Source organism: Labeo rohita, chromosome 6 (genome assembly GCF_022985175.1).
Source record: "Labeo rohita strain BAU-BD-2019 chromosome 6, IGBB_LRoh.1.0, whole genome shotgun sequence".
In the NCBI taxonomy this organism is placed as follows: Eukaryota; Metazoa; Chordata; class Actinopteri; order Cypriniformes; family Cyprinidae; genus Labeo; species Labeo rohita.
Window position 1 is genome coordinate 6,492,515 of NC_066874.1, and position 22,182 is coordinate 6,514,696.

Here is a 22,182-nt window from a genome sequence, read left to right on the forward strand (position 1 = left end):
CAGTTGGTGGGTCTTACCATGTTAATGTATTATCCTAATAATGAGCACACTGGTTTGTAGTGCAAACAGTTTTACCGTTTATCACACGTTGTTATTCTTGTTATTTCCCTATACCAGCCAATGAACCTGAAATCTCACCAGTAGACTTACTTCCACAGCGTTAAAGAAAGAGGTGGATACACCAGGGGCATTTTCTCTGAGGAGGCAAGGAAAGCAGTGTCTCCTCAAAATATTAAAATATAAAAAGAACATTAAAATTTAAAAACATCTAAAGAAGTCCACTTCCAGAACAACAATTTACAGATAATGTACTAACCCCCTTGTCATCCAAGATGTTCTTTCTTTCTTCAGTCGTAAAGAAATTGCGTAAAGTGTAAAGACTGGGTCAGTACTTCTGCAGTGATGTAGGATGATTTTGAAATGATTTTTCAAGTTGAGGGACAAATTACGATCAGAGTTTTTCGACATACCCTAACCATCTTGAGCTAGAATACACAAGGTTCAGGGAGAGTAAGATAATATGAGTGTTTGAGAGTATTTAAATTGTATTTTTTAAATGAAAATAACCGATCGTTTCGCTAGAGAAGACCCTTCTTCCTCGGCTGGGATCCTTTACAACCACATTTGGGATCGTTTGAAGCCACATTTAAACTGCATTTTGAAAACTGCAATTTGGTTAAATTTAAAGTAAGTGTGTTTCTGTGACCAATATTTACCAAACTTTGATAACTTACGACTCAAACAAAAAATAAAATAAAAAAAAATGAACTTAAAAAGAATAGCTGAACATAAGTTCACAAAACATTGTTTATATTGTTACTGCCTGGAGTCATTTTTGAACAAATGTAAAATGATTAAAAACACTAACTTGAGATTCATACTTGGCTTTAATTAAACTAAACTTTAATTATACTGATTAAATTGTTCATGTAAAAAAAAAAAAAAAAAAAAAAATTAAATAGATCTTTTATCATGCTGAACATCTATGCATGTTATAATGGTACAAAAGAAAAGTACAGCAATGTGGGAGGGAAAAAAAAAAAAGACAAAAACACACACACACACACAACACCACCACACACCAAATGACCTCTAGGTTTTTTCTTAGTCTAGCTCCAAAGTTGAAGTAAAGCATTGCCATTCGTTAACATCTAAAGGAAAAAGGGTCAACATCTGTCCAGCTCTGATTTAGCCAGACTTTCGCTGCAGGAACATTGGATTCATAATGGTTCCAAATACTGTTTTAAATCAGTTATGGGTGGCAATTGCCCAACTTTGTGTGAGAAATGGGATCAGATTTTCTGGCAAGCCAGTCAATTAAAGGGCCTATAAGAAACACAAAATGACCCCATTATAGGCCACGGCAGTATTGGTTTCCCAGCATTTAAAAAAAAAAAAAAAAAAAAAAAAAAAAAAAAAAAAAAAAAAGTTGCAAACGCTTTAAGTTTCCTTCTACGTACCAAATTTCTGAAGCTCTAATATTAGAAAGTGTCATAAGTTAGGCACTATGGCTGCCAGAAAGCCATACTTTAACAAAAATAGACAGACAGCAGCATCCATGGTTTTAACCGATGAAATCAACTGGTGTTGACATGTAGAACCACAGCAGCCAATTGTGACAAGCATCAAGAGTCCAGTTGCAAACCACAGAAGCACACTTATGGACCGAGAGTAGTTTAAAGGAGTTGTTTAATAGTCACTTTAAAATATTAAGGTTTCTCAAAACACAAACATTTATTGGTTAAACCATTTAAAAGTCTAATCTATAAATACTTAAGGATTCAAAAGAGTGCATTTTTGTTTTGTTTTTAAACCTTGCACACTTCTAACTTAAAGCAAAATGCTAAAATACCTGGGTCAGTATCCCAAAGTTAGTAAAACTATATAATTTTAAACATAGTCATCCACACTGGAAAGATCGTCACGCTTTTTAAGCACAGCCCTGTAGAGAGAGGTTCCTCTAGCTTGGATGAAAGTAACAGTCATCTCTTTCTTGTTAACCTCCACATGGGCAAAGCCACCCAAGGTGCTGGCGTCACCATTGAAGAACTTGAGGTAGCCTCGAGGAACCTTGTTTCGGTGCCGCACATCAGGATCCATAAAGTTGCCAGCTCCACTGACCACATAACCGATACCAGACTCCTTGAAGTACTGAAGGCAAAGAGGCACAAAATTCAAATACAAAAAGTTGAGCCAAGCAGAACGTTATCAAAAGGCTTAAAGACCTACTTGTAGGTTGTGATCATGGCCACACAGATAAGCAGTGGCCTTGTACTTCTTAAGCAGTGGTCTCAAATTCTTCAATAAACAGTCAGTCGGCCCATGCTCCGATATGGACCATACCGGATAATGGCCAGCCACCAGGAGATAATCAGCCTTAGACTTCGCCAAGCGTTCCTGAAGCCACAGCAGCTGTCGGTTAGCCTGAACGCCACTTCGGGGAGCTCGGGGCTGCTGGTCAAGGAAGTCATCAGAGTTTCCACACAGCAGCACAGTGTCCAGCATGATGATGGTCATAGTGCTGTCTGTTCGAGGAATGCGGAAGTTCATCTCATAATAGTAGTAGGGGAAGTTCCTTGAAGATGGAAAGAATGTTTTTTTTAAAAAAAAAAAAAAAAAAAAAAAAAAAAAAAAAAAAAAGCCTATTTGGAAAAGAACAGGACATGTGCCAAGTCCACACACAGGGCACAGCTGCACACATAGAATTAAGTTGCAAATGAGCTTAAGAGCTAGGAAACCAAACTCAATTTGACACGGAAGCTAGACTCATTGGCTCACGTACCATCTCTTTGACTTCTGGCTGTACTCAATTTGAGCAAGGACATTTCCCGCATGGTCGTGATTGCCAGCAATGACGTACCATGGAATATTAAGAGAATTCTGAGTGTAGACATCTTCAAACGTGACCTACAAAGAGAATAGAGGGACCATGGCCTACATTAGGTGGAGACTAAACTAGGGGTGTCCAAAATGGTTCTTGGAGGGAAACTGTCCTGAAGCGTTCAGCCCCAACCCGAATTAAACACCTGAGTGAAAGTAAACAAGGTCTTCAGACTCACTAGACCATGAGTCTCCAAACTCTTGGAGGGCAATGTCCTCCAATTTGTCTCAACACAACAGCCTGGAAGTTAACAATCATGCTTAGCAAGACCTCGATTAACTGGTTCAAGTGCACTTAGAGTTGGAGCTAAACTTGGCAGAACACCAGCCCTCCAGAATTGAGTTTGGAGAAATTTCCAGTGATTTGGGACTAGTTGAAGCCAAACTCTACAGCAAGTGTTCTCAACTCTGGTCCACGAGATCAATTTTCCTGCAGTTTTTAGCTCCAACCCTAATCAAACACACTGGAACAAGTTAAATCAAGGTCTTTAGGATCACTAGAAAGTTACAGGCACCAGAGTTTGATCAATGTTGGAGCTAAAATCTACAGCAGAGATAGGCAAAGTCGGTCCTGGACTGCTGATGTCCTAAAGAGTTAAGCTCCAACCCCAATCAAACACACCTAAACGAGCCAGCCAAGGTCTTCAGTATCAGGGCTACAGGCAGGAGAGTTCCACTGTTCTGCAGAGTTTAGCTCCAATTTGCCAGGGAGTTTTTTTTTTTTTTTTTTTAGATAGGCAGGGGAGTTTTTATTAGGGTTGGAGCTGAACTCTGCAGGGCTGTGGCTCTCCAGGTCTGGAGTTCACCACCCCAGCTCTACAGCAGTAGTTCCCAACCATGTTCCTGGAGGCCCATATCAGGTCTTTATCTACTATTGAGCTGACGATCTGAATCAGGTGTGTTTGATTAAGGAGTCATGGAAAACATGCAGTGTTGGGAGGCCTCCAGGAACGTGGTTGGAAACCACTGCTCTACAGGATACTGGCCCTCCAGGAGCAGGATTGGACACCCCTAGACTAGACTAACCAAGAGAAGACAGCTTTACCATCTCTTTATGGAAAGAATACATCAATTCATACTTCCTACACCCAGCACACAACTAGAAAACAGTCATAGCAATACTTAACCATACTTGCAAAGCTGCATTTGACATTTTAGCAGTAGACTTGGTTCTTAAAAAGAAAGGCTCTCAATTAAAAAAAAAAAAAAAAAAAAAAAAAAAAAAAAAAACCCCCCAAGCAAAGATTAGGTAAATTTTGCAATTACAAGACTTAAGGGAGCTAAACTCCAGAAGCCAAACCTGGAATCTAGGGTCATTGACATCAGTGACACCCTTGTAGTAGAAGTTGTCACCAAGTGCTAAAATGAAGTCTGCACCCATCTGAGAAGCGGTTTTGGCCATCATACGTGCAGTGCTCTTTTCTATGGGGGTAACATAGGGAGGATATGGCAGACCACCCCAGTCCCCCAAAACTAGAAACCTGATAGATGACTTGTTACCTAGTGAAAGCAATCAAAGAGACAAGAACACTCAAAGTTAAAACAATCCATAATTAAAAGTGAGGTTTGAAACAACCAAGAAGTTTTTCCAGCATCTAACAAAGTGGCCTTCAAACTCAGTCCTGGAGGGCTAGTGTCCTGCAGAGTCTAGCTCCAACTTGCCTCAACACACCTGCCTGGAAGTTTCAAATATACATAGTAAGGAGTGTTTGATTAGGGTTGGAGCTAAACTCTGCAGAACCCTAGCCCTGCAGAACTGAGTTTGGTAATCTCTGATCTAAGACACATTAATGCCAACTCACTTCCTTTAGCTTCCAGGTCAATGAATGAGGAATGGTAGCAGAGGACCCCAGGAAGAGCGGTTAAAAACACCAGCATTAGTGGTGACGCCATCTGCACAGAGATGAGAAACAAAAACATAAATAGTTCACAATCCATTTCTCACACATGCATAAAACCAAAAAGAACTGAAACTACATCGAAGCCGCAATCTCATGATACTGAAAACACCTACACCAGCAGCTTTTGCTCTTTGAGAGTCCTCTCTCTACACCTCACACCCATCTGCAGCATTGGCTCTATCTTTATATCATTCTGATTGTCAACAAGCCATGGTTTGATTTCAGCAACAGCTGATTTCTTTTACCCAATTAATCAACTTATCCAATGGGATCGTAGAAACACTGCAGCTGAATTCTGCATAGCATACTTGCATGCTACTCTTACTATTTCTCCCATATCTGTAGTATGCTAGTGTGCTATTCTGGATACATACAGACTTACCAATGACTGTGATAGTTTTAAAATGGCAAATCAGTGGTACAATTCAACTGACAAAGGAACTGCATCATAAAAATCCCCTGAATAAACCATAACTGAAAAACAGGCAACAGACTTGTGGTTATTAAAATGTGACATTTTGATTATCTAGAGCAGATTAAAAGACTCACACTGAATGAGTGAAACAGTCCTTGAAGTATCCTTGTGTAAGTAATCCCTCCACTGGATGCTCTGCTTCCTCTCATCCACTATATATTTGGTCCCATATAGGGATGGGTTTGTATATGCATGTGACTGAGTCAGTAGGAACATGCATTGCCTGCATGCTTCAGTGACCACAGATGCATGTGACCATTTGTTTCAAACACTCCTAGTAAGACTAACGTTCCACCTTTTTATTTCTCTTCTGTTTTTCTGTCCTGCCTCTGTTTAGATGTCTGCAAAACAACTACAGGCCCTAAATGCTGTTAAATAATATAAATGATAGTTTTATTAACATGTAAGCCAATAAAAATAATTTAGGTTTGTGACTTTTAGTTCATGTCAGCTGGCACAGATGTTTGGTGACACAGTCAGTGGGTGTTCAATGGGGTTCAGGTTTTGTGCAGGTCAGTCAAGTAACTCCACACCAGACTCAGTAAATCATTTTTGTATGGATTCTGCTTTGCGCACAGGAGCATTGTTATGCTGGAATAGAACAGAGCCCTCCATAAAGGGTTGCCACCAAGTTGAAAGCACAGAATTCTTTAGAATGTCATTTTATGCCAAAGCATTAATAACAGTCCTCATAGAAATCACTGGAATAGCAGAATCATTATCCACATTTTTTCTGATCAGTGCATCTCAGAGTGACTATAACTGTCATAGTGTGACTTTTAATTTTAAAAATTAATCTCATAACTAACTTTATTTTTATTATACACTGTATGTGTTTTTTTGTACTGTACGTGAATGAGCGAGACTTCCGGATCATTAGCCGCAGTAGCGATAGAACGAGAATAACAAAGTGCAGTAAACGGTAAAACTTTTTCACTACAATCCAGTGTGTTATTTAAATAAGATAATGCATTAAATGGTAATAATATGGTAAATGATAATATGGTAAAACACACCAGTTTGCAATATGAAGCAGGAAAACAAGCTATTTTGTACAGCTAAAATGGACGCCAATGACGCACCGGAAGCCAGACTCATAAAATGTACAAATGCACCAGCTCTTACGGGAAAAATAAGGTGGATTAACTATTAATTAGACGACAGAAGGCATGTATTAAATTGTAAACAATAGGCTTTTCAGCACAGTTTTGATGATGCCAATAATTTTTAGACTTTCGCACGTCAAAAATAATACAGTGCGTTTTATAGGGTTGAGTCATTACAGTCAAATGAATCAGGAAAGCAATTAAAAATAGAAAAACAAATGTTTATTTCTGCACAAGTCAAAGATATGACATATAATATCCACCCCAGAGAACACAAAACCTCCTGCACTGGCCTATTTAACAGCAAATAGCTACATTCTACATAAAAGACGATACCAAGATTAAACCGAGTAATGCAAATCAAATCTCTTAAAAATCCAAACAAGGAACAGCTGAAGTGGTTTCAGGGAAGTAAACATCAAAGTCTGTGTTCATTGTCCAAAAAAACCCCCAAAAAACCCCAAAAAAAACAAAAAACAAAAAGAAACCTGCTAAAAATTAAGCAAAACATGAGGATGATCATAAATATACCTTAGGGGAAAAACAGAATTATGTGATACAATTTCCATCTGAGTCACACCAACCGTTTAGGCACAGACAGAGAGCAACTTCCATCCTGATGTATTATTTCCTGTAACTAGTGGTGAATCAAAACCATGCTAATTCTGTGACCGAGGTACAACTCAAATGGCAAAATTAACACAAAACAGTATAAAAATCTCAAAAGGTTTAGAGCAAATGGAGCACACTGTAGGGTACAGAATTACAGAAATGACTTCTCAGTTGCTTGAATGATCATCTGTACATTTCTGAGCAGGGTTGACCGAAAGTGTTCTGTTTATCTGTATGTGTATTCTGTGCTATTGGCTCCACTGCTGTAGCCGCCCAGGTTGGGGTAGGCGCTCTGGGTGAAGCTATAGCTCTGATTTGTTGTTCCAGGTGGCCCGAATGTTGCTGTCCCAGGTGGTCCGCTGTACGCTATTAAGAAAATACGAGAGTTTCAGATAGTTGTGGTTTTAAAATCAAATTATTACACAGCATGCAAGCATTCAAACTCACCTGCATAATTGAAATCAGGTGGTCCTCCCATTCCCATGCCAGGCCCTTGATATCCGTAGCCATAGTCTGGTCCAACAAGAGGAGCTTGTTGATTTGTTGTTTTGCTCTGGTTTTGATTCTGAGTCTGATTCTGGCCCTGATTGGCAGGTTTTTTGAATTGTGAATAGGATTGGGTGTACTGATTATAATAGCCAGTCACTGGTGGTGGCACAGCTTGGTAGGTGGCCGCGCTGACGCTGGTGGATGTTGCAGACGGGTCCTCCTGGGGATTCATAGGTGTGCTGGAGTTGGTAACAGACAGAGCTGGGGTCTGTCCAGCAGTAGTGGTGGAGCCTGGAGAGACAAATAGATAGAGCTTAAAAGTTAAGACAACAGCATCATGGAAGAATAGGCAATATGTATTATGCCTTAGACTTGTATGTCTTAATATAACGTAAATGAGCTCACTCAGTGAGCTACTGTCGCAAAACTGTTGCTATTTTTACTGCAACAACTCGGAAAATAAAATGTCGATATGATGCCACATTGTGTAGCTTTTGGTTGTATTTTTCAGTTGAAGATCAATAAGAGAAGCAATGCAAGTCTTCACTATTTTCCTAGCGATAAGAGGAAAAGCATGGGAAGATGAATATCAATAAATAAAACTTCCTAAAGACCCACATCTTTGTTCTCTCCAATTTAGCCCTGATGCATTTGAGGCTTGAGCTACTGAAAGAGCTTACAAATGCCAGAGACAAGAAACGCTAGATGCCATCCTGGCAGGATGTAAACATGCCTACGCATGTCATGACGCCACAGGCACTGAAGGTAATATTGTGAAATATTTTTACTATTTTACTACCCATTTTCTATTTGAATACATTTTAAACTGTAATTTATTCCTGTTATCAAAGCTAAGCTTTCAGCATTGTCATCTTTACTCCAGTCTTTAGTGCCGCATGATCCTTCAGAAATCATTCTAATATGCAGATTTGCTGTTCAAGAAACATTTTTATCATTATCAATACTTCATACAGTTGAGTAAATTATTTCAGGATTCTTTGATAAATAGAAAGATCCAAAGATCAGCATTTATCTGAAACAAAAAAGCTTTTGTAACATTATACACTATAGTATTCAAAAGCTTGGAGTCAAGACTATAATTTTTTTTTTTTTTAGGAAAGAATTTATAGAATTGAATACTTTTATTTAACAAGGAAGCTTTTTAAACATTTATAATGTTACAAATGATTTCCATTCAAGATAAATTCTCTTCTTCTGAACTTTCTATTTAAAAAACATAAAATTTCTTCTCAGCCATTTTCAACATAATAATAAAAAATGTTTTTTGAGCAGCAAATCAGAATATTAGAATGATTTCTGAAGGATCATGTGACTGGAGTAGTGATGCTAAAAAAACAGCTTTGATCACAGGAATAAATTACATTTTAAAATATATTCAAATAGAAAATAGTTATTTTAAATAAAAATATTTCAAAATGTTATTGTTTTGATGTGCTTTGGATCAAATAAATGCAGGCTTGGTGAGAATACACTGCTTACTGTTTGAAAACTTTTGACTGGTTGCATTTCATTTTTTTTTTTTTTTTTTTTGTGAAGCTGAACTTCACTTGATCTACCAGAAATCATTATAAAATGCTGATTTGGAGCTTCAAGAAACATTTATTATCAGTGTTGAAAACAGTTTTGCCGCTTAATATTTTTGTAAATACTGAAAAACTGGTGCATTTTTCAGGAGTCTCTGCTGAAAATAAGGTTCAAAAGAACAGCATTTATTTGAAATGGAAATCTTTTCGCACATGATAAACATCTTTACTGTATCTTTTGGCAAATTGAATTGATCTTTGCTGTATAAAAGTATTAATTTCTTTAAAACAAAAACTTTTAAACGGCACTGTACAAATACATAGGTATTAAATACGAAAAGAGGTTCTGACAAAGTTGATTTTTAAAAATCATTTTATATATTGTACAGCAGTATATAAACTGAGTTTTGAAGGACTTTCCATGCCTGAAAATTATAAACAAGAATTTAAAATATGAGTATTAAACATTAATATCCAAAATAACAATATTTTTGCCTAGTCCTAATGAGCACTTTGCACATCCAGAAGCATTTTTTCTGCTTCCTTAGCATTCAGGTGATAATCTAACCATGGAAATCAAAACAGTGATGCTAAATAAGCGTTTTTTTCAGAAACCGACAAGCAAGATGAAGGATATGCCTTTCATGATACCTGTAAACTTGCCAGTGTTGAATCCTCTGCCTCTACCTCTGCCTCTTCCTCTACCTCGACTGCCTGCATTGTAAGGTACTCCAGCCATACCATAGCCCTGAAGAAAAAAAAACAAAAAACAAAAACAAAAAAAAACAAAACAACAAACACCACATTTTTAGACCAAAGGACAACATTTTAAACATTAGACCAAAGAACAAAATATTAGAAAAGAAAGAGGTTAAGAGACACACTGCTTTTACCATAGGAGGAAATTTCTTTTTCTTGAGTGGGTCTGCAGGAGAACCTTCTGGAAATAGCTGTTCTAATGCTGCAAGTGCTGCGTTGGCTTTTGCTAATTTCTTATTTGATCCAGAGCCCTGGAATTTCTGCCCATCAACCTCCACCTGAAAGAGGCAAAAACACCATATGCACATAAGATAGAATCAGAACTATAAACTATTATATCTGAAGCGAGAACAACAGGAAAACTGTAGATTTAAACTGCAGTACTGTCCTCAAGCTTATTCAATAAGGTCAACATTAGAAAAAGGATTGAGGGCAGAAAAAAAAAAAAAAACAGGTGCTGAATTGTGCATGACTCAGACTAAATTTGTATGACTCACAGGAATATGAAGAGAGACAGAATATTGGTGTTGTAACTGCAGTACACTTTTTCTAAAGTAAACGTAAACACAATGGATAATATTTTTTGGAAGTATTTAAAACTGAAGTGACAGCATATCAACAAAATTATAACACGCCACATTACCTACAAGTTCATGGTGAGTAAAAACAGGAAGCTAGGCTAACATTACAGACTCTACAATAATTCATAGGTTTGTGGATTGCCAGGAAATTTCAGCCTTTTATTTGTTATTATATATTTAGTTCAAAGTCCAGGCTATTATGATGGCAGATATGCTACTTACTTTCTCAGACGACATATTCAGGAAATACGCCTCGTAGGACTTTAAGCTTACTATCAGTGATATTATTATAGCTAAGTCAGATCCAATGCAACCATAGTTGAACCTCAAACTATCATATTCACTAGACAGTGTTCCTTTGCACAGTTTTATGTTTCAAACTGATCTCAAAAAAGAGCCAAAAATTTCATAGTGCACCTCTAAGAACACAGTATGTTGAAAAAAAGACGCATGAAACATGGATATTATTGAAACAATTTATTTATATAACCATTATTTACTGTTGAGCTGCTCATGTTGACTTTGACTGACCAGGTTCCTAGAGAAAAGAAAGAAGGTCCGTTTTAATAACGGCGTACTATACATTTATGACGAGTGAAAGTGCTGATCAACCGTTGACGAATTACTGCTAAAATATGTTTTGAAATTCTTTACAGTATTATTTCTGAAGAAAATAATTGAGAGTGTGCATATGTTGATTGCTTTTTCTGTTTGTGAACAGCTGCAAATAAAAGTCCTCGAAATTTGGGCTAATGTGATTTCACTGCTTGAATTTTATTCCTGGTTATTCTATGCGATTTTGGGTTGCACAAATTGCACATGGGACTTCGATTTCTGTGATCAAAGCTAAATTTTCAGCATCATTACTCCAGTCTTCAGTGTCACATGATCCTTCAGAAATCATTTGAATATGCCGATTTGCTGCTTAAGAGATTCATCAATCTTGAAAATATTTTTGCGAAAACACAAACATTTTTGTTTGCCCCAGTCCCTATGCAGTGCACCTTTGCTTCCTCACTAGGTACTTCCCTACATGTTCAAAGCAGAAACTGAAAAATGTCATGATAGATTTGCTGTCACGCATGCCCATGCCACAGTACAATTCAGAACAGTGTTAAAGGACTCCAGCTGAGCTGATATTGGCATCACTGCGACAGTGAACATTTGCATGAATTTTCATTGTGACATTTAAAGTACAAGGACACCAACTCATAATAAACTAGCTTTAGTCATCATGTCTAACCTCAATGGTGAAGGTCTTGTCATTGAAGCGTCCCTTGACAGAGATAAGTTCATATTTCAGACTTCTCCGCTTCTCGTTGAGCTCCATGACAGGATTCTTGCCATGTTTGGTGAGGATGGGGCCACCCTGCAAGATGAAGTGGAACCAATCATGCCAAACCAATTTCCTACAGTCTACAAATCATCAAACCCCAAAGCTATACAAGGAGGACCAATCTTTAGACGCTAACCTCATTGCCGTCATCAGATCCTGTAGGAGTGGTTTCGTCTGAACCGGTGACCACAGGCGTGGCAACAGACTGGGTCTTATTTTCATCCGCAGGCTTGGTCTCTGACGGCAAGGGCACACCTAATGCTTGCAGTACCTGTGTGTTGTGGACATTTTTTACATTTATTAAAGACAGCAATCCTGGAAAAAAAATTCCCTTCATAAGTCAACTATCAGCTGACTCACTTTCTGGGCAACATGAAGCTTGGCGCTGCGTTTGGAGGGGCCTGTAGCCTCATAAGTTACTCCATCCACCTCTACAGCCATTGTGAACTGAGGTTCGTGTTCAGGCCCGGTCTGTGACGCCAATCTGTAGAGGGTCCCAGGCCGCAGCTGGTTCAGCTTCATCAGTGCATTTGCTGGCTCGCGTCTTTCTGCTGGAAGAAAACACAGGTATTATGAAAAAACAATATGGCTGGTTTTGTATATAATATGTATTTCACTACAAGATGAGTTATGCTGTATTTTCCTACTATACTTTAAAATGAGTACAGAGTAACAGATGATGATGTGAAAGAGACTGAAATTAAGATGAATACCTTTTCTTGGAAACTTTGGCCTCATTTCTAGATCCCCAGCATCATAACCTTCTCTTGGCCTCTTTACTGGGATATCAGCCACTGCAATTTAATTAAACGAAAAGAAGAGATATGCTTGATAATAGGTTAAGACACAAAAAACAGGTTTTTCTTTGGACTTTTGAAATAACATAATACTGAGCGCTAGGATAGCGCTTAAAAGGTCTCTCTCCAGTCCAATTAAAACAATAACGTAAACAAAAATAGGCCAATCAAAAATAATAAATAAAGCTGCAAGCAGCGATTACTGGGGTTCAAACGCTTTAAGGCATTTAAGCACACATGAAAAGACATTGTGTGTTATTTATCAATGCTTGGAACTATAAATTAATGATTAAAAAGAGCATTTTTGGCATTCTACTTACCACAGAAATTATTATTCTTTATTTTTTTACATTTATGGCTGTTATAGCACCATCTATAGTCTAAACTCATGCTTCTTTAGAATCATATCCTACATGTGCTCACCTAATTTTAAGTTCTGAGTTTTCGTTCAGGGCTTTTGGGTATATTTGGCCAAAATTTGGCCTCATTTTATAAATGACCCTGTTATAGCTAAGCAATAGGTCAACTTTTTTTTTTTTTTTTTTTTTTTAAAGGATTATTGACCTAGAGCAGGGGTCACCAAACTTGTTCCTGGAGGGCTGGTGTCCTGCAGTTTATCTCCAACTTTCCCCAACACACTTGCCTGGAAGTTTCAAGTATACCTAGTAAGACCTTGATTAGCTGGTTCAGGTGTGTTTGATTAGGGTTGGAGCTAAACTCTGCAGGAACACCGGCCCTCCAGGACCGGGTCTGGTGACCTCTGACCTAGGGATTCAAAAAAAAACAAACAAGTTTGCTAATTATTTTTTTTAACTAATCTTGAATTATTAAATGATTTAACTGACAGCAGTGATTCTTGAGACAAAGCTGTTTAGAATGATACGATGTGAATGTTTTGTGCATGTGTGTGAAGAAAAAAAAACTATATACAATCATTTACACATTTGAAAAATGCGAGTGGCCGAATTTCTCACAGACCTTTAGGTCTAATAGTTCTAACATATAGGTCTAACATTTCAGCATTTTTCTCCATATAATGGGCTTCTATGGTCGCCCGATTTTGAACTTCCAAAATGCAGTTTAAATGCGGCTTCAAACGATCCCAAATGCGGTTGTAAACGATCCCAGCCGAGAAAGAAGGGTCTTATCTAGCGTAACAATCAGTTATTTTAATAAAAATAACACAATTTATATACTTTTTAATGCCAAACGCTTGCCTGGACTGTTTTTGTTCCGGTATGTCGAAAAACTCCCATCTCATGTTCTCCCTCAACTTCAACATCGCCCTATATAGTTGTTTTACCTTTTTTGTTAAGGGTGTTTGATCTTTGCATGTTCACTTTGCTAAGACTGGGTCAGAACTTCTGCCATAATGTAGGATGATTTTGAAATGATTGAGGGAGAAAATATGGTTGGAGTTTTTCGACAAACCCTAGCTGTCTTGAGTCAGAACACACAGAGTTCAGGGAGAGAAAGGCAAGACAAGAGTTTGAGATTAAAAATATTTAAATTGTATTTTTTTTTAACGAAAATAACCGATAGTTTTGCTAGATAAGACCCTTCTTCCTCAGCTGGGATCATTTACAAATGCATTTGGGATAGTTTGAAGTCGCATTTAAACCGCCTTTTGGAAGTTTAAAATCAGGGCAACATACCATTCTATTATATGGAGAAAAATGCAGAAATGTTTTCCTCAAAAAACAAATTCTTTATGCCTGAAAAAAGAAAGACATAAACATCTTGGATGACAAGGGGGTGAGTACATTATATGTGAATCTTTGTTTTTGAAGTGGACATCTCCTTTAAATATGTGCATCGAGTTTGGTGTAAATGTCTCTTTCCGCTGAAAAATTAGTGTTTTAGGAAAAGTGGCACTGCCTCTTTTGAACATTTTAGCATCTCTGAAAACACATGATAATTATTGATATTCACTCTGCGGAGAATTCATCTGCAATGGTCTCGTTCCTATGCACTTGAAACCCTAAAAAGCATCAATCACTAACATTTAACATTCAGTGCCTATTTAGCATTTAGCAACCGGGCCTAGAAAATGAAGATATGTATTATGCCAGCAGTTTTCATACAGGTAAAGCAATCCTAACAGGTGTCATTTACATAAAAAAGCTTTATATAAACAAGCAAACACAGCCCACTTAATTTTAAAGATCTGTTAAAACTGTGAACACTAGAAAAAGTCACTTTGGTACCTCTGTTATGTTCGCTAAACATTCTGGCAGTCTTGGAAGTGAGGCGGTCCATTCCAAGAACTTTGTAAAGCTGCCCAAAAGCTGACAGTCTTAAGGCAAACTAGGGGTGAGAGGAAAGAAACAAATTAAATGTGAAAGAACTAAATGGGGTTTCTCCGAGGTTGGAAATGTTGTAAATGTTTCAGCTGTAATAACCATCCTATCTGGCCTTAGTGATTTAGTCTCATTTTTTTCCATCATCAAAAAAAGAGAAATGTTAAAGAAAGTTCAGAGTTTTCACCACAGTGTTTACAAGAGCTTTGTGTGAAGAACAAAAAGAAAAGGCACTTTACAGTGAGAATCACAGAATTTTGTTATTTAATTTTCTGTATATTTGAAAAGATTTGTATGGAAGCCAATTTCCACTGAGTAAAAAAATAAAAGGTAATTGTGACTTATCTCATAATTCTGGCTTTTCTCAGAACTGGGAAACAAAGTCACAGTTGCGTAATATAAACTCAGTTCTGAGAAGCTGCAGGTTCAACTCAACTTTGAGTTCTAACAAATAAAGTCAGAATTGTGAGATAAAAACTGTGAGTTGTTGCAATTTTGACTTTATTTCTCGCAATTGCCAGTTTATATACCACTATTCTGACTTTATAACTCACAATTTTGAGTTTATCTTACAATTCCAAGGGGAAAATTGAGGGGGAAAAAAGGTCAAAATTGCAAGATGTAAACTTGCAAATGCAAGAAAAAATTCTGCATTGTGAGATAAACTCACAATTACCTTTTTTAACATTTTTATTAAGTGGCGGAAACTGGCTTCCATAGATCTGAGTAAATAAAATAAATTGACATGTTCTAATCTTTTCTGTCAATTTTTTTTTTTTGCGCTTTGAAATACATAGTCACAATGAATAGTTATTTTATGAAAAACAGCTGCATAAAATTGCACCACCACATGGGTTTAAAATAACATTGAGCCAAGTAAATAATGACCATTTTCAATTGTATAGTTTACAGACCAATACATTATAAAATAAAGTCAAACTATAGTGTTGGATTGCAAGTAACCTGTGCGCTCTGGGTAATGTCTTCTCTCTGTTGCGGTGTAAGATGGGAGCCAGCATCAGTGCTGTCTCGCTCACAGGGATCAGAAATGCCTGGACCGTCTGCGGAGAAATGTCATGCTTAGTGTATGACTCAAAACACCAAAAATATGCTTAGTCACTCAGAAGCATAGACAATGCTTTGTTTCAGTCTTTACCCTCCATTAGTATCCCTGACGCAAGACACTCTAAAACTCTCCGTAACGCCTCTCCCGGTCCCAGCAGCCTCTCGCTGGTTGAAATAGCCTTCTGACAGAGCAGTTCGAGAACCTGCAGACAAATATAAGATTAAATAGGATTAAAAGTGACCTATGAATTTCTGTCTTAAAAGAGGTTTGAGGTTGACTCACCCATCCTTTAAGTGGGGCCCATGTTGAAACACGGGTACACAAGTCCCGCAAGATACGAATCACGATGACACACGACTCGAGCCCGGACACTTTAGCCTGTTGAACCCAACAAACAGCAAACCTGTTAACATTATCATGCATCTTCAAAGAACTTCTAGATGCTTTTTAGAGGACGTTTTGTATGAAGCAGATCAATCTGGCCAAATTATAATTTCTGACCAACAACGAAGAAATTGCAACCTGGGTAAGATACATTTGACATTTAAACGGAAACAGGTTATGCGCAATTCATTTTAAAGCATTTATGGACGTTTCAATATTCAAACAGCCTTAAAAAGCACTTTTCAGAGAAGCTCAATGTGCAAATATGTATTTTCCCCAGGTCAAAGGTCAGATTAAGTTACAAGTCGACTTTTAGACAAATAAAGACGTTATGCAAACCTGGAACCACTTGGCCTGGCGGAGAGACGCCAGAGAAGCCAGGCATTTCTGCCTGTCCAGAGCGTCCTGCGGAGAGCTTTCCGCGCACGGTTCTAGTGACGAATGGAGTAAGAAGACAAGGTACAGTTTGACCAAGGGGGGTTCTGTCATCTGGCCAGGGGTAGACGCAGTGTTCCCACACCCACAGGCAAGAAGAGGGGGAACTGTTCGGAAAGTCATCTAACACAAAGTCTAGTATGCACTTCGGTGATTAATCTTCTTTAAAATGACTCTACTTTTATAGACATTTCACCCTCTTCTTCTGTAGGCCAACTGCGTCCCCCCCTTCCAAGACAGAGAGTTTCCAGTTGGTCAAAAGTCCAGCGCCCCTAAAATTGACAAACTAGAAGGCTTGGTTGAGAAAGTCAATTTGCAACCACAGGCAACAAAAGCAATACCTTAATTTAAATGAACTCAGTTGTGAACAGGGTAAATACTGCAGCAAAATACAAGTGAAATCTGTTCTAGATGAACAGATTACTCCTTAAGCACAAAAAAATTGTGTTACATAAAAGTAAATGCAATTATCTAAAACTATTAAAAAAGAAACTCTTACCATTGTACAAAAATAAGCATAAGCACATTTTAAAATGAGCCTACTAATTAACTTTTGCTGCAATGCAAACCCTTCGTATCGGTTTAGAGGTGACGTTTTCGGAAATTTCAATGTTCAACAGTAAATGCTGAACAGTGGCGAAGACAATATTAATAACATTTAAAATGCTGAAAACATTGGTTCAGAAGCAACCAGCACTTATTTGATGCAGCAGGACCATACTGCACTCCTCCGACGTACTGAAGGTCTTTTAGGTCCGAAAATGAAAAAGAGTGAAATCATACCTCCAGATGCCTCTTTATCAACCTGCTCCCTGACCACAGGTGAGGTCAGACGGATGCTCAGTTTCAGAACGGGCTCCGTCGAGCTAGTAACAATAATAGCAGCATCTTGGATTGATGGAGTGATGACGTATTTCTCCTCAGTAACATCCTTTCATTGAGGAAAGTGAGAGGAGAAACTGCATGTTAGTTTTATTTTTTCGTAAATATTGGCTGGTAAATAATAACCTGTCTTGCATTGAACCTGCACCCACAGAAACTCAGGACACACATGGTTCTACACATACACTAGCATTCAAAAGTCTGGGGTTGGTAAAATTTGGTAAAAAGATAATTCACCCAAAAATGCTTCATTAAATTAAGGTTGAACCACTGATGTTATATGGACCATTTTAACAATGTCCCTGCTACCTTTCTGGGCCTTGAACATGGAAGTAACGTTGCTGTCTGTGCAGGGTCAGACAGCTCTAGAATTTAATCAAAAATATCTTAATTTGCGTTCCGAAGATGAACAAAGGTCTTAGGGGTTTGAAACGACATGAGGGTAAGTAATTAATGACAATTTTCATTGAAAGAAGTCTCTTATGCCCACCAAGGATGTATTTATGTAACACAGTAAAACAGTAATATTATGAAATATTTTTTTTTTTAAATGTTTTTCAATTTTGATACATTTCAAAATGTACTTTATTTCTGTGACAGCAAAGCTGAATTTCTAAACCTTGTCAGGTTAGATGCCATACTGAATTGAAAATGGGGCAGTCAGGGATAGACTGACTTTCTTTACCATGTAATTTATCGAACACAATTTTCACAACTTTCTAAATTGTATGCATTTTTTGGTCTACCAAAAGTTTTTTTCTGAAAGATTTCAAAGAAAACAAAGAAAATAGTATGCGTGTTATTTGCCATTTTTCATTTTATGGGACATTGACTATCTTAGTTTTCATGTCAGACACTGTTAACTTTGACATTTTACACGTAATTGTGTTTTTACCAGGCAAACTAACTCGTACACGTATGCTCTGGATTTTTTTTATTTATATCTCTGTTTCTGATGAATCATACAACACTGGGAATTACATTATATTCAAAATGATCTTCATCATGTTTCAAACACTCCGACATGAGCTCAGTGAATGTTCTTTTGGTTGTTAATAATCTGCCCGGTAATTGGTTAAAAGGCTGACATGGCTGCTGCTTACAAAAAGATAAAATATTTATCATCTTTGGCAGCGCCTGCCACAAAAAGCCATAAATGTTTTATTAAATGAGTGTCTACCTGGTGTAGGAGATTTAATGAGGGTGCGGTTCGGGTCACGTTTTTTGTGTCAATTAGGTCAGGTGCAGAATTAAATTAGTATTAGTGCCGCTGTCGGATAACGGGTCGGGTGTTCTGTCAGTTACTGCGGGTGTCAGCTAAACAATCGGTATATTGTTAAACAACAGTACAATCTATTAACACACTCCACTTCTATCCCTCACAGCCTCATTGTCATTTCTGTCAGAAATTAAATATGAAGCTACTCTGACAAAGACAGTTTTCAGTGTCAAATAATTCCTCAAATTATTTAAATATGCTAATCTGGTGCATTTCTTATGACTATCTATCAAAGCTTTGTTGATGAACAAAGTTCAAAACATTTATTTGAAATACATTTTGTAGTACTATAATGCCTACTTCAATTTAATGCAATTTAATGCATCCAAACAAACAAATAAACAAAAAAAACCTTATTGACCCCAAATTTTGAGTTGTAGTTCATTTGTTTATTGGAAACATTAGCCAATTTTATAATGCTTCCAAATACCAATAAACCATATCTCTCTTGAACTTTACTACATGGAAATAATTTTTCCATAAAGATGGTAATTCTTCCTCTTTGTGCATTTAAAGGCTTACTTCCCCCTAAAAAAATAAAAATTCTGTTACTAATTACTTACCCTCATGACGTTCCAAACGTAAGACCTTTGTTCATATTCGGTACACAAATTAAAGCATTTTTGATGCATTGTGAATGCATGGAAGAGAAAAAAAAATTGTTGAATAAAATAATTATTTTTGTTTTCTTTGTGCACAGTATTCTTGTAGCTTCATAACATTACAGTTGAAACACTGATGTCACATGGACTATTTTACTGATGTCCTTACTACCTTTCTGGGGTTTGAACATGTCAGTTGTCGGTTATGTTGGTGCCTATGCAAATTTCATCAAAAATATTTTAATTTGTGCTCCGAAGATGAACAAAGGTCTTACGGGTTTCAAAGGACATGAGGGTGAGTAATGACAATTTTCATTTTCGGGTGAACTATCGCTTTAATGAAACACAAGCAAAACTGTTTGCATTTGCATACACTATGCTCATGTTTCATGACTGAAGCACAATTGATGACAAAAACAAGTATATTAATTCTCTATAATACTACAAATTAATAGTAAAAAAAAAAAAAAGAGAAAAACCTTTATGAATTCTGAAACTTTTCCAGAGATCAGCCTGAGCAGAGAACTGGTGGGCACATCCCTGGTGAGCAGCACCAACTCTAAATCCAAGTCATCTTTCAACAGAAGTCCTTTAGCCACTAGGCCCACTCTCAAAACACCACGCAGTTTACTCTGAGGTGAAGCACTGCAGAGAAAACGGCACAGACTGTAAGCACAAGGTTATACTTCCAACAGAGCATTTTATAAATTTTCCTGCAATTGCGTACACATAAAATGAAATGCACTATGAAATGCAAATCTAAATACATTAGGGCAGGTGACTTCTATAACCAACACTCTTACCTCCCAGCATCAGCGGCACTGCTCTCTTTCTCATTTAACCAATCAGACACAGACTTCAGGGCACACTCCACATTAGACACCATGCTCTGCACTGCATCCAGCTGCTCTGCTGAGGGGTACACAGTTGTGTGCTTGGCCTTTACATAGCGATCCTCATTCACAAACGTTCGCTGAGGCGGTGGCCTCATTGGAGGAAGCTGTTGAGTAACAGAAGAGTTGAATTAATGACACTTAAAAACACTGCCTTTGCACTTCCTCCGTTCATGTGTTCTCATTACAGTCTTCTGTTATTTTAGGCAAACAATGATGGGTACAAACATATTAGTGAGTTAAAAAAAAAAAATAAGAACTAGTCACCAAGAGAGAGAGAAAAAGCAGCACAAATTTGCATTGCAAATTTAATATACATCGGAGTAACATACGTCCTCTGGGTGCAGATTCTCCTCTTCCCACTTCCTGTACTCAACAATATATTGATTGTACTGCCGGAGGTCTTCCTCATAACACAAGCAGTCATACCAATAACGTAACTCTTCATACCTGCAACAAGAAACTTATGTTATTGCACCTTTATACACCAGAGATTCTCAAACCAGGGCCCGCTGGACAAAGTTAGCCGTGATGACTTTTGATTTGACCAGCTATGCAATACTACAAGAGGAGGGGGTGTCACTTGAATCATGCATTTATTTTATTTTTGTCTTAACATTTTTTTAAATGTTTTTGAACTAAAGTGTAAAAGTTTAATTAAAATTTAAGAATATTTTTAATCAGATTCTATGACGATTTTACATGTAATACATTTTAATATACAGTGACATTGTTGGATATAATGCAACATTCATTTTTTGCCTTTGCCCCTGAATTAAAATTTCTGATTTTCCATAATTTTTCCTTTCAATCCTGAATGCTAAACAAAATTTGGAACACTATAATAGAAGCTGCACAAAAAATAATAATAATAAAAAAATAAATAAATAAAAAAGTCACTATAAAAAATATACTGCTTTACATTTTAAAAATACATTTATATAAACATTAAAAAAATTCAAGCCTTGAAATCACAATTATACTTACACACACATATCAAAATTATACTTATTATACAGGTTTTCTCCATGGACATGGGAGACCTGTTTAGAGCATTCCCAATATTCAATTTTTGAAGTATGATAAATTGTAAGAACAGACGAGGTGTTTTACCGGTCGTAGTCCTGCGGGTGGAGGCGGTAACCCTCCTGCATGAGATTATCCCAATATAGCAGCTCCTCATAGGCCTGGTGCTCGTCCCAAGCAGGTGGTGGTCGAGGTGGAAGAGGTCCTTCCCTCCGCCTCGGAAAATTCCCCATTTGAGCCATTTCCTTCAAACAATCACCTGCACAGAAGTGACACAATATTCATAGTAAATAAAACATTCAAACGGAAGACCCCATCAAAACATACACGAAGTTTAAACCATTAACGATTCGCCAAGCCAGTTAATTAGGATAAACGGTTCCAGGCGGGCTCTTCGTTAAAAATGAAACTTTATAAAACTGCGAATGACAATAATGAAACACATGTTTGTGATAAACCATATATCGCGTATTTACAAAACATCAGCTTTCGGTGAAGCACGCTAGCACAAGCACGGACGAGACATTTGAATAAACGAATAGCGCCAAAACAGCGATTACCTGCACAGCTTCTAGTATTACCAAAACTCGTAGACGTCTTTAAGATCGCGTAGGTTTTAATATCGCGTGCCCATGCATGTCTTTACAAAGCTAACCAGATTTATTGTACTCACCATTCACTCAGTTTACTCAATGGAAGCGTAAAAAGCTCCACTTCCGGGCCATGCGCTGACCCCGCTACGCATGCGCATTCAAATTTCGCCTCGCCTAGCGGAAACATGTGGAATCATATTTTTTACACCTGGTGAACAAAGTAAAACACACCCTGCAGGTGT

The 22,182-nt window shown here is 37.4% G+C and overlaps 2 protein-coding genes across 4 annotated transcripts; both read right to left on the minus strand.

Annotated features, from left to right (window-relative positions):
- Positions 1–1,671: 1,671 nt before the first annotated feature.
- On the minus strand, positions 1,672–5,442 carry acp5a (acid phosphatase 5a, tartrate resistant). 2 transcript variants are annotated; one of them, XM_051112663.1, is made up of 6 exons: positions 5,331–5,442; positions 4,683–4,773; positions 4,181–4,380; positions 2,783–2,907; positions 2,230–2,575; positions 1,672–2,151 (listed from the first exon to the last, which is right to left on the minus strand). In XM_051112663.1, the coding sequence occupies exons 1-6, from the start codon at positions 5,403–5,405 to the stop codon at positions 1,891–1,893; spliced, it is 1,098 nt and encodes a 365-aa protein (XP_050968620.1). In that variant the 5' UTR covers positions 5,406–5,442; the 3' UTR covers positions 1,672–1,890. The 2 variants fall into 2 exon arrangements, with proteins under 2 accessions (XP_050968620.1, XP_050968621.1); XM_051112664.1 differs by lacking the exon at positions 5,331–5,442 and adding an exon at positions 4,895–4,981.
- Positions 5,443–6,562: 1,120 nt separating this feature from the next.
- Positions 6,563–22,125, minus strand: ilf3a (interleukin enhancer binding factor 3a). Of its 2 annotated transcripts, none has more exons than XM_051112640.1 (19): positions 22,021–22,125; positions 21,435–21,606; positions 20,654–20,771; positions 20,232–20,428; positions 19,908–20,073; positions 17,449–17,596; positions 16,570–16,661; positions 16,129–16,224; positions 15,937–16,048; positions 15,744–15,841; positions 14,688–14,787; positions 12,397–12,477; positions 12,044–12,234; positions 11,820–11,954; positions 11,591–11,716; positions 9,901–10,044; positions 9,659–9,755; positions 7,422–7,754; positions 6,563–7,340 (listed from the first exon to the last, which is right to left on the minus strand). In XM_051112640.1, the coding sequence occupies exons 2-19, from the start codon at positions 21,587–21,589 to the stop codon at positions 7,201–7,203; spliced, it is 2,529 nt and encodes an 842-aa protein (XP_050968597.1). In that variant the 5' UTR covers positions 21,590–21,606; positions 22,021–22,125; the 3' UTR covers positions 6,563–7,200. The 2 variants fall into 2 exon arrangements, with proteins under 2 accessions (XP_050968597.1, XP_050968598.1); XM_051112641.1 differs by having other exon boundaries at positions 21,908–22,058.
- Positions 22,126–22,182: the final 57 nt, after the last annotated feature.

What these genes read in the sequence shown, in the direction of transcription:
- ilf3a (XM_051112640.1), bottom strand. Translation starts at nt 21,589, where the DNA reads ATGGCTCAAATGGGGAATTTTCCGAGGCGGAGGGAAGGACCTCTTCCA. An exon ending in AAGTTTCAGAATTCATAAAG is followed by an intron (nt 17,597 to 19,907) that starts GTTTTTCTCTTT and finishes CCTCAATGAAAG; the next exon opens with GATGTTACTGAGGAGAAATA. An exon ending in ACATTACCCAGAGCGCACAG is followed by an intron (nt 14,788 to 15,743) that starts GTTACTTGCAAT and finishes TCTCACCCCTAG; the next exon opens with TTTGCCTTAAGACTGTCAGC.
- acp5a (XM_051112663.1), bottom strand. Translation starts at nt 5,405, where the DNA reads ATGAGAGGAAGCAGAGCATCCAGTGGAGGGATTACTTACACAAGGATA. An exon ending in TGACCTGGAAGCTAAAGGAA is followed by an intron (nt 4,381 to 4,682) that starts GTGAGTTGGCAT and finishes TGCTTTCACTAG; the next exon opens with GTAACAAGTCATCTATCAGG. An exon ending in TCAATGACCCTAGATTCCAG is followed by an intron (nt 2,908 to 4,180) that starts GTTTGGCTTCTG and finishes TTCTCTTTGTAG; the next exon opens with GTCACGTTTGAAGATGTCTA.